This window comes from Carassius carassius, chromosome 48 (assembly GCF_963082965.1).
Source record: "Carassius carassius chromosome 48, fCarCar2.1, whole genome shotgun sequence".
In the NCBI taxonomy this organism is placed as follows: Eukaryota; Metazoa; Chordata; class Actinopteri; order Cypriniformes; family Cyprinidae; genus Carassius; species Carassius carassius.
This window is the reverse complement of record NC_081802.1, coordinates 20979957-20992685: the sequence shown is the minus strand read 5'-3', so window position 1 is coordinate 20992685 and position 12729 is coordinate 20979957. Positions and strand designations below refer to the sequence as shown.

At 38.1% G+C, this 12729-nt stretch overlaps 1 protein-coding gene across 5 annotated transcripts in view; it reads right to left on the bottom strand.

Moving 5' to 3' along the window:
• LOC132131456 (phosphofurin acidic cluster sorting protein 2-like) overlaps positions 1-12729 on the bottom strand; it is a 68893-nt gene that overhangs the window by 17676 nt on the left and 38488 nt on the right. For all 5 annotated transcript variants that reach the window (XM_059543481.1, XM_059543482.1, XM_059543484.1 and 2 more), the window contains 7 exons: positions 12587-12676; positions 11599-11724; positions 5545-5707; positions 4617-4708; positions 4199-4282; positions 3051-3110; positions 1360-1508 (listed from right to left, as the gene is read on the bottom strand). In XM_059543481.1, coding sequence (XP_059399464.1) covers positions 1360-1508; positions 3051-3110; positions 4199-4282; positions 4617-4708; positions 5545-5707; positions 11599-11724; positions 12587-12676 — 764 coding nt within the window. The remainder of the gene's footprint in view (positions 1-1359; positions 1509-3050; positions 3111-4198; positions 4283-4616; positions 4709-5544; positions 5708-11598; positions 11725-12586; positions 12677-12729) is intronic.

The window sequence follows — 12729 nt, the reverse complement described above, 5'->3', positions numbered from 1 at the left end:
TTTGAAGAAACATTTCTACTTAAAATATTAAATTAATTTCATTCAATGGGTTTTTCAAGGCAAAGATTATTTTCATCTGTTTTATACATAATGTTTCCAAAATAAAACTTGTTTGAAAAAAATTGAGCATGTGGTAGTTTATTGAAGTTGGTTGTAAAGCCATTGCTCCCAGTCACTTGATTTTTAACCTTTATGAATGTACATTGTTGATCTAAATGCAAACTATGTTCTAATTGAATATACAGTTGTGTATTCACCCATGTTGAAAGGTACGACGGTGAAACAATTAGCCTACATTAAACTATGAAGAAGAGGAGCAATATTTAATTAATATGTTTAATGTTAGTAGAGATGAAAATATCCAAAAAGTTATAGGCTATTGTACAGAAATATATCTTATTAATTAATTTGGCTAAAATGATCTGTGCTGAATTAGTCTGGTCAGTTTTAGTTTACCACTAATTGGGTGAAAACCGTTTAAATGTACTTGCTGCGGGAATCAGAGGGCGTGGTTCATTATACTATAAACAAAATGCCGTAAATTACGTGTGCTCTGTGCAACCAAAACGGCGTTTTATATGCTGTCATATGGCAGATGACAAATTTTGCGCACATTTTTTTATGGCATTTGTAATCACAACAGCGTATTTTGCGGTGCAAATACAGTTTAAAGCGTCATATTTGACAAAGGCGATTAGTCTATAGCGTAATTCTGACCCTTTGGGCTTGCCATACCCTTTGGCTTTCCATAACCCGCCCAATCACTTCTCCAAACTAGTCTAAAACTAGCCCAATCGTGTTTTGAGGGTGTCCCCATTTAAAATCTGCATCAACCTGCATACATGAAAAACAATATGCAGCAAAAGTGTTAAAGTAGTCCAACTTGGCAAAACTACTGCGCCGCATCGGCTAAAAACTGTCAACACTGAACGCAACAAAATGACTGTTGAAAATCATTTGAAATTTGTGTCAGCACGTCATAAATAGAATGCGGCAGCAGTTTACTGTCAGGGATTTGTGGTGTCACGCCATGCTGCATCCTGTGTAGACATCATCACTGATTATAGAGAGCTCTATTGAATGATCTATATATAATGGATCTCTACTATAGATCAGAGTTTCTAAAATATTTTGTCGAGTCGCACCATGCATCCGGTGTAGACTCTGTGTTAGGAATTGCTAGTTTTTTTCCATTGTAAGGATTCATGCTTTGGGCACACATCCAACCCGCATCAACCCCCCCCCCAAAATATCATCATCCATCGCAAAGTTTCACTGTAGACATCGTCCGATGCCAAATTTGTAGACATTTTTGTGTGTAATATGCATCAGCCTAGCGCTATGACTCATGGTTCTTACTTTAGTGTGGGTTTGGGAGTGCTGAGAAGACTCTCGTTGTCCTCCATCTCTGGGCCACTGTCACTCTGGTTATAAACCTCCAGACTGTCATACAGAAGATCCAAATCTTCAACCTCCTGTGTTTGATCAACCGGGTCTGAGTCCAAGACCTTTTTAAGTCAGAAAAAAGCAAATAAAATGTAGATATGTATGGAAATACCTCATAAAAGAAGAACATGAAGAACATGACCAAGTCACATGTCAAACCACAATGACTTTATGACAATTAAGCATATTTGCATATTTGTAAATAAATTATTTTAAAATTGTAATATGTGATGTATTGCCTTTTGTTCATGCCAAACAAAAATCATTATGGTATTTTATATTATAGTTAATGAGAAATTACTATAATGCCTTAATGAGATGTTTTTTGTTGGAAAATATAACCTGAGCATGTTGTTGTTTGATTCGGCCATTTAAAAATGCCAATATGTGCTGAAAAAACAGGCATACAATGCAATCGTTTTCAGACAGAATTTTCACAGGACAGAACAATCACCATTAATGACCCATTCATACTATAAAATGCATCTCCTCAGGCAGCTGAGACTAAAAGACAGAAGTTCATTGTGTAAAAGTAAACAACAGACAGAACGAGCATAAAAGATGGTCTGAAAGTAAAGGAGACACATGAATTATTATATTCCATTATATTTTATTTCCAAGATAACAAAACAAAGAAATTTAACTCATTATACATCTTAAGCACTGCATTGTGTTCACAGCTGATCCATCCCTTATACGTGGACATTGATTTAAAATGTGTCAGTTCACTAACAGACTTTAAGTTAGCATTGTTTTGCTCCACTATCCCTGCTTAAGAAGGCGTAGCACTAACTTGGCCAGGACAGAAGACCAGCTAAACCAACTTAACCAGAAAAACACCATAGATCAAATTAATGCCATAGTATGTTTTGCATTGCTACGAATGGTGGATAATGATTTCTCAAAAAAGAAAATAAATAAATAAATAAATAAAATAACTGGAAAGCCTTGACTGCTGTTTGAAATTCGCAAAAGTTAAGCCATTTTTTCAAATGTCAATTACATGTTTAAGTCATAGGTGTTTTGAAATACACTACATATTTGAGACACCCCCAAAGTGAGCTACTGCATTGACAAGCTCAGGTTGGCAATGCTACTCATGGGAACAGCCTGCCAATGCAACAAAACTGTGTCATCACCCTGCATCAGGAAATTGCTGGAATGATCTGGATCATTTCCTGTATGGTTTGGATAACGGAACATGGCATCCAAGGCAATAGGACAAGGAATCAAAGAGTCAAGCAGTTATCAACTAACAAGCTTAGACACAATGAGACCATTAAGCTGCTTAAATCTTGCCTGTAGGCTCTAGAAATATGTATAACCTAAGTCATGGCCACATGACTTGTCCTCTCAGAGCAAAGCAGTAAGTTTAGTTTTAGAATAGCTCTATATCATACTGTATATTACACTGCAGAAATCAAAGCTCCTCTCACATTTCAGCTACTAGATCAATCATTGCCAAGTCCTAGGGCTGTTTTTATAAAGGTTGAATTTCATGGCTGAAGTGATTTTTTGATTACAAAGCACAGGACTGTAAAGTAGAGAGTGGAGAGTTAATTTCTTTTTTGTTGTAACTTATGACAGACAAATAAAATTCTCACCTCATCAGACACTTTGAATCTTTTCAGCAGGGCAACAAACTTCTGCTTGAAGTTGGGTTGCTATAGAGAAATTGAGAGAATGTCAAAATAAAAAATTATGGTACGTTTTGGTATGCGTTTTAGTTAAGACAGTAAAAAAGACTAAATTAAAAAACTCTGCATCTTGCAAATCTGCAAAAAAATCTTGGTCGTACTTATTATTTAGGCGTCTTTAACTGCTGTGTACTTGCATCAAAAAAAATTGTTAGATACAACAAACTTATGTTGTATTGCTAAACAATATTGCTGCTATCAAGGTGGGATACAGTTAGGGTTTGGGACACGTATGGTTAGTTTTTAAGTCACTTTGGATCAAAGTATCTGGTAAATGCAAATGTATGTTTAAGGTTGGGTTAAGGGGTAGGTTAAGTCAAAGTGTAATTAATGCTGTGACTACAGAAATTAATAATACTGTAGATGTAATTACATTTACAAGTATTTTTTTTTTATATAAGTACAGAGTTACAACACAATTTCATTTTATCATATTTAAACACTTAATATAAAGTGGGTTCCAATTTTTTAGAATACGCTTCATTGGTGTAAGGAAATCTATATTAGTGTCTCTCTAGTTTACACATTGATCCTGTGTTAACAATTGTGTTCCTGATGGTGAGCTTAGCTTAAGAGGATTAGAAAATCCCCTTCTGTGAACTAGATAACACTGAACCAAACACCACCTTTAGGACAAAAAGGCAATTTGTCTTATGTTTCTATCAGGTAGCTGCCTGAAGTTACTAGTATCAAGACAATAAATCTATGATAATAGATTGGGTCATATAACTACTGCCGTGATAACAAAGACTTCATTGTATGTTTTTGAATATTGGTCAGCCAATATGGATTTTGTAAAGACCAGACATGCAGAAACAAATAGATAACAGGGGGGATTATTTGACAGCAATATACAGTATAATACAATTTAATCATATCAGCTATTGACACGGTTATCATATCAGTAAGCAAAACGGTTATACCTGCTATACAAAGATGTTTTACAAATGGTGTTCCCCAGGGCTCAATTCTAGGTCCAATATCTTTCTGAAAGTGCTTAGATCTTTGTTACTGGCCCCCAAGGATAAATGCAGAGGGAATATAGCTGTACATACTTGGGTCATTGATGTGGTTCTAATCATTTTCCTCCGAGATTTTTTTGGTTTCCGCTGAACATCATCATCTTCATCGTAAAGGTCCTACAAAACAATTTCAGGAAATTTGATGCTTTGGTTAGGTAGATAATCTCTTCTAAAGATATGACGCAAAATTTTACATTAACAACACTAGTTTCTTAATCACTAAGCACCCGAAGTCCAGTATAATCAGCCATTAAACAATGCTATCAGTGGATGGAATTCTTTTTTTAGGGAAATTCTCCCAATACTCCAAATAAGATAACGTATGTGCTGCAAACTAACACCAATAAGACTACATTCAAAGCAGAATACAGGTAGCTACGTAGAAATTTAACTTTTTAGAGCAATGTTTTAGATCAAGACTTATAAAAACATGTTAGCAAAAACTCCTGACCTGGCCTTGAACAGCGTCATCACTCGCCTCTTGCTCTGACGAGTAACTATCATCGTCATCTTCAGAATAGTTATCCATATCTGGAGAACGGTCTTCAAGAGAAAGAGACATTAAATGACCCCATGTTACTTGACATTTTAATGCAGCAAAGGCCTCAGGCATACAGTACCATCTGACATCCAACAGAAAAAAAAACTAATCAAATGATTCATTCAAAACTTGTAGCAATTTTATCACTCCAATTTGAGAACACTTTAACTGCTGACGCTACTTTCCCTTTTAATGTACTGCAGCATCAGTGACTTCTTCTTTGTGTGTGCTCTGAGATGATGGATGGGAGGATGTTTTGTGGTATAGAGTGTTTCCGGGGGACATTTTATATTTATTGCAGTTTAATGCACTCAAACTACCCATTAGCATCTTTAAGTTAATATAATGACTGTACAAAAAAACAAAAACAATCACTGATGGAATATTGTGGTTTGTACAGTCATGCAATTGCAAGGACAACTAGGTATATGAAGTGGTTTGATGTAGTGGTTAAAGATTTTGCCAGTATGTGTTCCCCTCCTTGAAAAAGCACTGCGCTTTTAAACTATTTAAAAGTGAGGAAAGCAAGGAAAATTTCAAAATTCAAAAAAACTAAAAAGAAAAATTGCTTTATGCTAAATTGCCGCTATTTGAAAGTGGAAGTTAAATGTGCATACAAATTTACAAGCTATTTAAAAGCAAAGGAAAGCGTGGAAAAGAGGGAACGCCCCTACCCCCACATCGATTAACCGGTGGGAAAATTTCCTCACCATCACAACACTAGTTAGAACCTATCCGCCTGCACCATCTAGAGTTTCATGACAGAACTTTGCATTAAATGTGACCACACTTTAAGAGTAATTTTCTTTTTTAATATATGGATACATTTTTGTGTCACCTGAAGCTTTGGCCTTTGTCTCTGGCTGACTGCTGCCGTCTTCTGGGTCAATAGGTTGGCTGGACAGTGAATAAACACTCAGTTCTGCTGCACGCACTGGTGCTTCCTTCACGTTACTGTGGAGACCCAAAATCTGGCCTCCATCTGTTGGGTGCTGCATCACCTTTAAACATAAACACTCAGAAATAAATAACACTTGGATAAAAGAGTCAGAATTCTTCAGACGCCTTCTTGTGCTTTTAGCTCAACTACAGCTCATGACCTCCATCTGAAAGCCCCATTTTTTTGTCTATTCGAGGTTGCATTCCCCATCGATCTCTTGGAAAGATGAATTGTCCCCTATATTTCAGTGTTTGAGTCTCAACTGAATATGATTATCGCAGGATTCTCAGCTGAGAGGAATTTGGAATTTTGCGTGGGTGAAACTGCTGAGATTAATTGCTAAATAGCGGAATAAAATATACCAGTAGGTCCATGCTCACATAAAGGCCCCCAACACTCCTATACACTAGAACTTTTTAGGAATAACTGTCTTGAAACATAAGAACAAGACATATTAGTCATCGAGTGTTCTAACGTTCGAATTATTAATAACTCGAGTGGCCCCAAATGGAGAGACTCTTACAAATACAAAAGAGAATTAAAATTTTGCACTCATCCCTTACTTTTAATGAATATTCACCTAATAATTTAGAGAACTTAATATTTGCATTCTAAAGATTCTGAGAATTGGTACTTTCACAGACTTCACATAATCTATTGGTATCTACTGTATTTCCTGAAATTTTTTTCATTATATTTGTAATGATAAAGTTGCAATTTAGAACATTATCTTTAAAAGTAGTACTGACTAACACAAAGTTATAATTATAATCAAGTACTTTACATTTGCTTTAGTATGTTGGTTAACACATTACAACAAGTGTACTTCTTTAAAGCACTACAAAATATAATTAAACTAAATTGATTTACAGTGTATTTTGAAGAAAAGACTTTAATTTAACATTATAAATTTTAAATTGTAAACAAACGCTTCTGATAACTAAAGACCAGTCTTTTACAGTGCTGTCGTGGGTAAATATATATCGATTAAAAATATTTTTAATATAATTAATCACATCTTTTTTCTGTGATTAATTGCAATTAATTGCAGACTTCATGAAATTAAGCATTGACCATTTATCTTGTTTCAAATGTTTATTTTGTCATCATTTGCTATATCCAGCAAAGTAAACAAAAAGATTGAAGTGTGATTCTCTAAAATCTATATTTTCTGCAATATAAATTTAAAAAAGGACACTCAGAAACTCCAAAAAAAACCCAAAGAACCAAATAATATGAACCCATATAAGCACATAGGAAAGAAACAAAAATCTGAATTTTATAGTATGTTAACAGTGCAACAGCAAAGAGCTTTTTTACATTTTAGAGAGGCCAAGTTGTGATACCCAAAAGGACCAAATGGTGATGCCGAAAAAAAAAAAAAACCTAAACCAATCGCCTGCTGACTGCATATATCTACAACATAACACAGATCCATTCAATATACCTAAAGACAGCAACAAAAAAAATGACAAATCAAAACATTATCATGAATGTGTGTGGAAACAACGTGAATGTATGGAAATGTCTGTGCCTGTGCATAAATACAATGTGCAATCACTGCGTCTAGAGAACTCATACACGCATTAATATAAAGGACTCACGCGTGCTTACTCTACGACTCCTGCATGCCACCACAATCGTCTTTACCTTGATTGCAGTCTTCATCCATCAAAACTTTACTAGCGAGACTGGTTATCCAGTCGAGAAAGCATAGTTTGCATCTCATCTGGCCATACAGCGTTAGTAATGTGTTGACAATCCATTCAGTCTGTACTTCACACATCGCGTGTGACGTGTGATGGCTCATGCTCTTCAGAGACAATTACAGAATATGACAGAGCTCATGTTTTAAAGCGAAACACACTGAATGAATCATTTACTTAAAAATGCAATGAGAGTTCTCTGCAATCTCTGATGTAATCAGCCCGGATTCCTTTATATTAATGCTGTTTTGTATGGAATGTTTACTGGATCATTGGACTGAACACTTATTATTTAATTGCAATCAGAGAAGCAAAATTTAGTTAGAAAAGAAATTGTGCTTCAGTAAGGATCTTAAAATTAATTGCATGCGTTAACACGTCACACTAAATCTACACCGGACACGAGTGGCGCCGCGCGGCGTGGGGCAAAAAAACACTATAGATCTCATTATAATCAGTGATGTGGTCTACACTGGATGCGGCGCGACAAATCCCTGACAGAAAACTGCTGCTGCTTTGTTTTATGAAGTATTGACAGAAATTTCAAATGATTTTCAACAGTTGCTTTGTCATGTCTGGTGTAGACACAGTGTTAATGATGGTCCGCATGCATGGCCAAATTAAAAAATGCACAAAAAAAGCACATTTGCATACTGACATGGTTGACAGCTAATGCACAAATACCAATTTAGATCAACAAACTGTACTATAAAATATTTCTATTCAATCTGAAAGCATAAATCTAGGCTATCCCATGCCATGCATGGCCAAATTAAAAAATGCACAAAAAAAGCACATTTGCATACTGACATGGTTGACAGCTAATGCACAAATACCAATTTAGATCAACAAACTGTACTATAAAATATTTCTATTCAATCTGAAAGCATAAATCTAGGCTATCCCATGCCATTTTCAAAGCACACTGCAAAACTGTGACATTCTTCACTGAAGCTTTTTAATCAGCAGCAGTGCTAAATCTGGAAGCACGTATACTTGACAGCAACCCGCTAAAATAAAAGCCTGCTAATTTTAAGTTTGAAAATTGTGAAAAAATGTCATTTAATTATTTAGACGCTAATAAAAACTAAATTAAGTGCAATAATATTATAACTATTATTAATAAATTTTTTATAGTTATATTTAATAGGTCACAATATATGCAGTGTGAGGACCAAACCAAATCTCCAGGTTTTCTTATGAGAACCAGGCTGAAAAACTGATGTGCACCCCGGTATATATATATATATATATATATATATATATATATATATATATGTGTGTGTGTGTGTGTGTGTGTGTGTGTGTGTGTGTGTGTGTGTTCTTGTTTTTGTGACATATCAGGACACAACTCTGTATAATGACATGGGTATGACACAGGTATTACAAGGAGAGGGTGACTTATGAGGACATAACCCATGTCCCCATTTTTCAAAACGCTTATAAATCATACAGAATGAGTTTTTTTTTAGAAAGTAAAAATGCACAAAGTTTCCTGTGAGAGTTAGGATTAGCCCTGACTATGGAGGGTCAACGGTGACTAGCCCTGACTCTGGAGGGTCAACGGTGACTAGCCCGGACTATGGAGGGTCAACGGTGACTAGCCCTGACTCTGGAGTGTCAACGGTGACTAGCTCTGACTCTGGAGGGTCAACGGTGACTAGCCCTGACTCTGGAGTGTCAACGGTGACTAGCTCTGACTCTGGAGGGTCAACGGTGACTAGCTCTGACTCTGGAGGGTCAACGGTGACTAGCTCTGACTCTGGAGGGTCAACGGTGACTAGCTCTGACTCTGGAGGGTCAACGATGACTAGCTCTGACTCTGGAGGGTCAACGGTGACTAGCCCTGACTCTGGAGGGTCAACGGTGACTAGCCCTGACTCTGGAGGGTCAACGGTGACTAGCCCGGACTATGGAGGGTCAACGGTGACTAGCCCTGACTCTGGAGGGTCAACGGTGACTAGCCCGGACTCTGGAGGGTCAACGGTGACTAGCCCGGACTCTGGAGGGTCAACGGTGACTAGCCCGGACTATGGAGGGTCAACGGTGACTAGCCCTGACTCTGGAGGGTCAACGGTGACTAGCCCGGACTATGGAGGGTCAACGGTGACTAGCCCTGACTCTGGAGTGTCAACGGTGACTAGCTCTGACTCTGGAGGGTCAACGGTGACTAGCCCGGACTCTGGAGGGTCAACGGTGACTAGCCCTGACTCTGGAGGGTCAACGGTGACTAGCCCGGACTATGGAGGGTCAACGGTGACTAGCTCTGACTCTGGAGTGTCAACGGTGACTAGCTCTGACTCTGGAGGGTCAACGGTGACTAGCCCTGACTCGACTCTGGAGAGTCAACGGGAACCTGACTCGACTCTGGAGGCTCAACGGGAACCTGACTCGACTCTGGAGGGTCAACGGGAACCTGACTTGACTCTGGAGGGTCAACTGTGACTGTCATCCTGTGCAGAGGCACTGGACAAGCAGCCATCTTGTGCCATGACTCTGGACTTGTGGCCATCTTGGGCAGTTGTGCTGGGCTGGCGGCCATCTTGTGCAGTGGCGCTGGGCTGGCGGTCCTCCTGTTTGTAGACCCCGGTCTAGAATCGGCCATCCCACCGGGAAAGACAGGTGTGGCTGGGGTATTCCACGGAGACAGATGTCGTAAATAGAATACAAACTCTCAGAAATTATAAACGTCCAACTGCTCCATTTCATTCCGAGGGACTGGGTCATCCAGCCCAGTGTTGAAAGTGTCCTTTAGGGCCGCATCATTATTTCCCATACCCTCAGCTAGGGTCCAGAACATTTGTGCCATAGCACCCACCTCAATCCCCTCTTGGCGGAGGGTGGTCAATTTGACGTAGCGTGCCCTTCGTTCCACCATACTGGCTGGGGAACGGGTATGAAGTCCACACCGCTGGATCTCGACATGGATGGAGTCCTTCTGTTACGATCGGAGACCAAGTGAAACGCAGGAGACGAGAGATCCAATCGCAGTATGGGTTTAATGGGTAATCCAAAGAGAAATCAACAAGCAGGGGTCAAAACCATAAATATATCCAACAAATAAACAAACAGGAAAGGAACAGGAACGGGAACAGGAACTCCGAAAATGAGGAACTCGGAAGACGAGGAAACTGAGTGACGGAAAGAAAGGACTCCATGCAGACAAACAGAAAAGGACTGGTTAATATAGGGAGGGTAATGACTAACAAGTGAAGACACCTGAGTGCAATTAACAGGAGTGCAATTACTGTGATGAAGGGACAAGGCTTTATGGGAATTGTAGTGCCTATGGTGAGGTGCCTATGGGGAAGTGAGACCACTAGTGGAGACCCAGGGAAACAGATACCAGACAGCGTGACATGTAGGGCCATAGAATATACAGTTTGTACAGTATAAAAACCATTACGCCTATGGGATGAACACACTTTACACAAAAACAAACACGTGTGTGTGTGTGTGTGTGGCAATATGATGGCAATATCCAAAATCCTTGTCCTTGTAGGGACTTTGTTTGGTCTCCAGGAGGAGACAAGCTTGTAAATTTACAATTTTTTTATATTCTTTTTGCTCTTAGTATATTTTCCACTTTATAGTTAAAGCAATTGTTATAAATGTGTGAACAATTAGAAAAACTGTGTTTCCTGTGTTGTCTGTGTTATTAAACGAGCAGTTATAAATTTAGGGCCAAATTAGTTGAGTTTTGTCTGTTGTGTTTGGACAAAAAATAATAAAAAGAAATAAAAGGAGCTACAATGGCTTTTGTTGGTTGTATGAACTATTATGAAAACATTTGAGAGATTTGTGAACAGTGTTTTAAGAAAATGATTCACATTGTGTATAATTAATTTTTTTAATTTGTAAAAAACGAATGAAAACTTGAAAATCTGTTTAGGATAATTACAAAGTGTAAACTATTTAGAGAACAGTGACCAGGATTTGGAGAAATGTGTCAAATCTATAAAAATTCAATAAAGTAACACATTTAATACAGCTGTTCTTCACGAGGGGTGACACATAAACATTGGGCTCTTTAGTTCTGCCATTATTGTCAAAGAGCTGGCAAGTCTGTGGCAACAATGGCCAACCCATCACTAAGATATCATGTATTGACATATGGACTTTACATGAAAGCTGTGAGCATGGATAATTTAACTACTGGAGAAGGGTCAGATTAAGAAGTCACAGTCTGTGTGGCAGAAGCTTCAATGAACTGGACACCGGGTTTGTGTGATTGATTTGCCCGTACCTCAGCCATATTAATAACACCAACAGCCAGCGTCTTGTAGCCCAGAATAGTTCTGTTTTTATAGCGTTTCCTTCTTTGAAGCATGATCTGCAGCCGGTTGGCATCTCTCTTCAGGAAATGTGGGTACTACAGAAAGGAAGTACAACAGAACAGTGATTTGAGCGTACTGTTGCTTGAGATTTCATAATTTTTATCCACAAAATTGTTGCAACTGTAGCACACACACACTTTATTTCATGAAATCTTCCCATCATACTTCCTGTCAAAGCAACTCTTAAAGTGTCAGCTATAAATGCCGGATATCTGACCCAAACTGAGGAAAACAGGGGGTTCTTGGAAGAAACAAAGGGAAAGTGGTAATGAAGTAAACACTCCATTGCAAAGAGTACAAAACACTTAAACATGAAAGCTTGCAGAGTAATTACTTTTTTTTAGAAAACACCTCTTGCAATGTATGACACAAGGGTAAGAAAATAATGTCAGATTTGACATTTCTGGGTGAACTATTCGTTTAAAGCCCTATAAAATGTCGTAGGATTTACTTTGAAACAACTAAAAGTAGAAAGTTCTCCAATTTGTACTCCAGTTCTATCATTTTTTTCATAAAACTTTAACAATAAAAACAGCTAGCTAGTTTAACTGATTATCTTAAAAGTCCACAGATATCGCTATTATTTATTATGGCTGTTAGCATGTTCTCTGACAAGCAGAAGCGATGAGACCTGTTTTCCTGGTTTGGTCAGTTGATGTTTGACATATGCCCTATTACCTAAAATATTCAGATCACATGACCTTATATAACACCCTCATTCAGACAGTAGACATTCTCACCCAAGTAACACCTAGTCCCATCTAAATTGACACATGAAATCATAGACATCCTCTGCAAATAAATGAAACTCAGAAAAACAAATCCTGACAGAATAGTGCTAAACAGCGTATGTTCAGTTACACACATATAACAAGTCCAAGGCTCAGACAGGTGTACCTGCAGGGAAAAGGTGAGCTCCAGGTCTGTTTCCATCAGGCCACTGGGTGGGAGCATGTACTCATTCGATCTCAGGATGCGTTTCGACCCCTGAGAACACAGAGAGACATGTATCTGATATCAGCCTCTTATGAGCACATGTA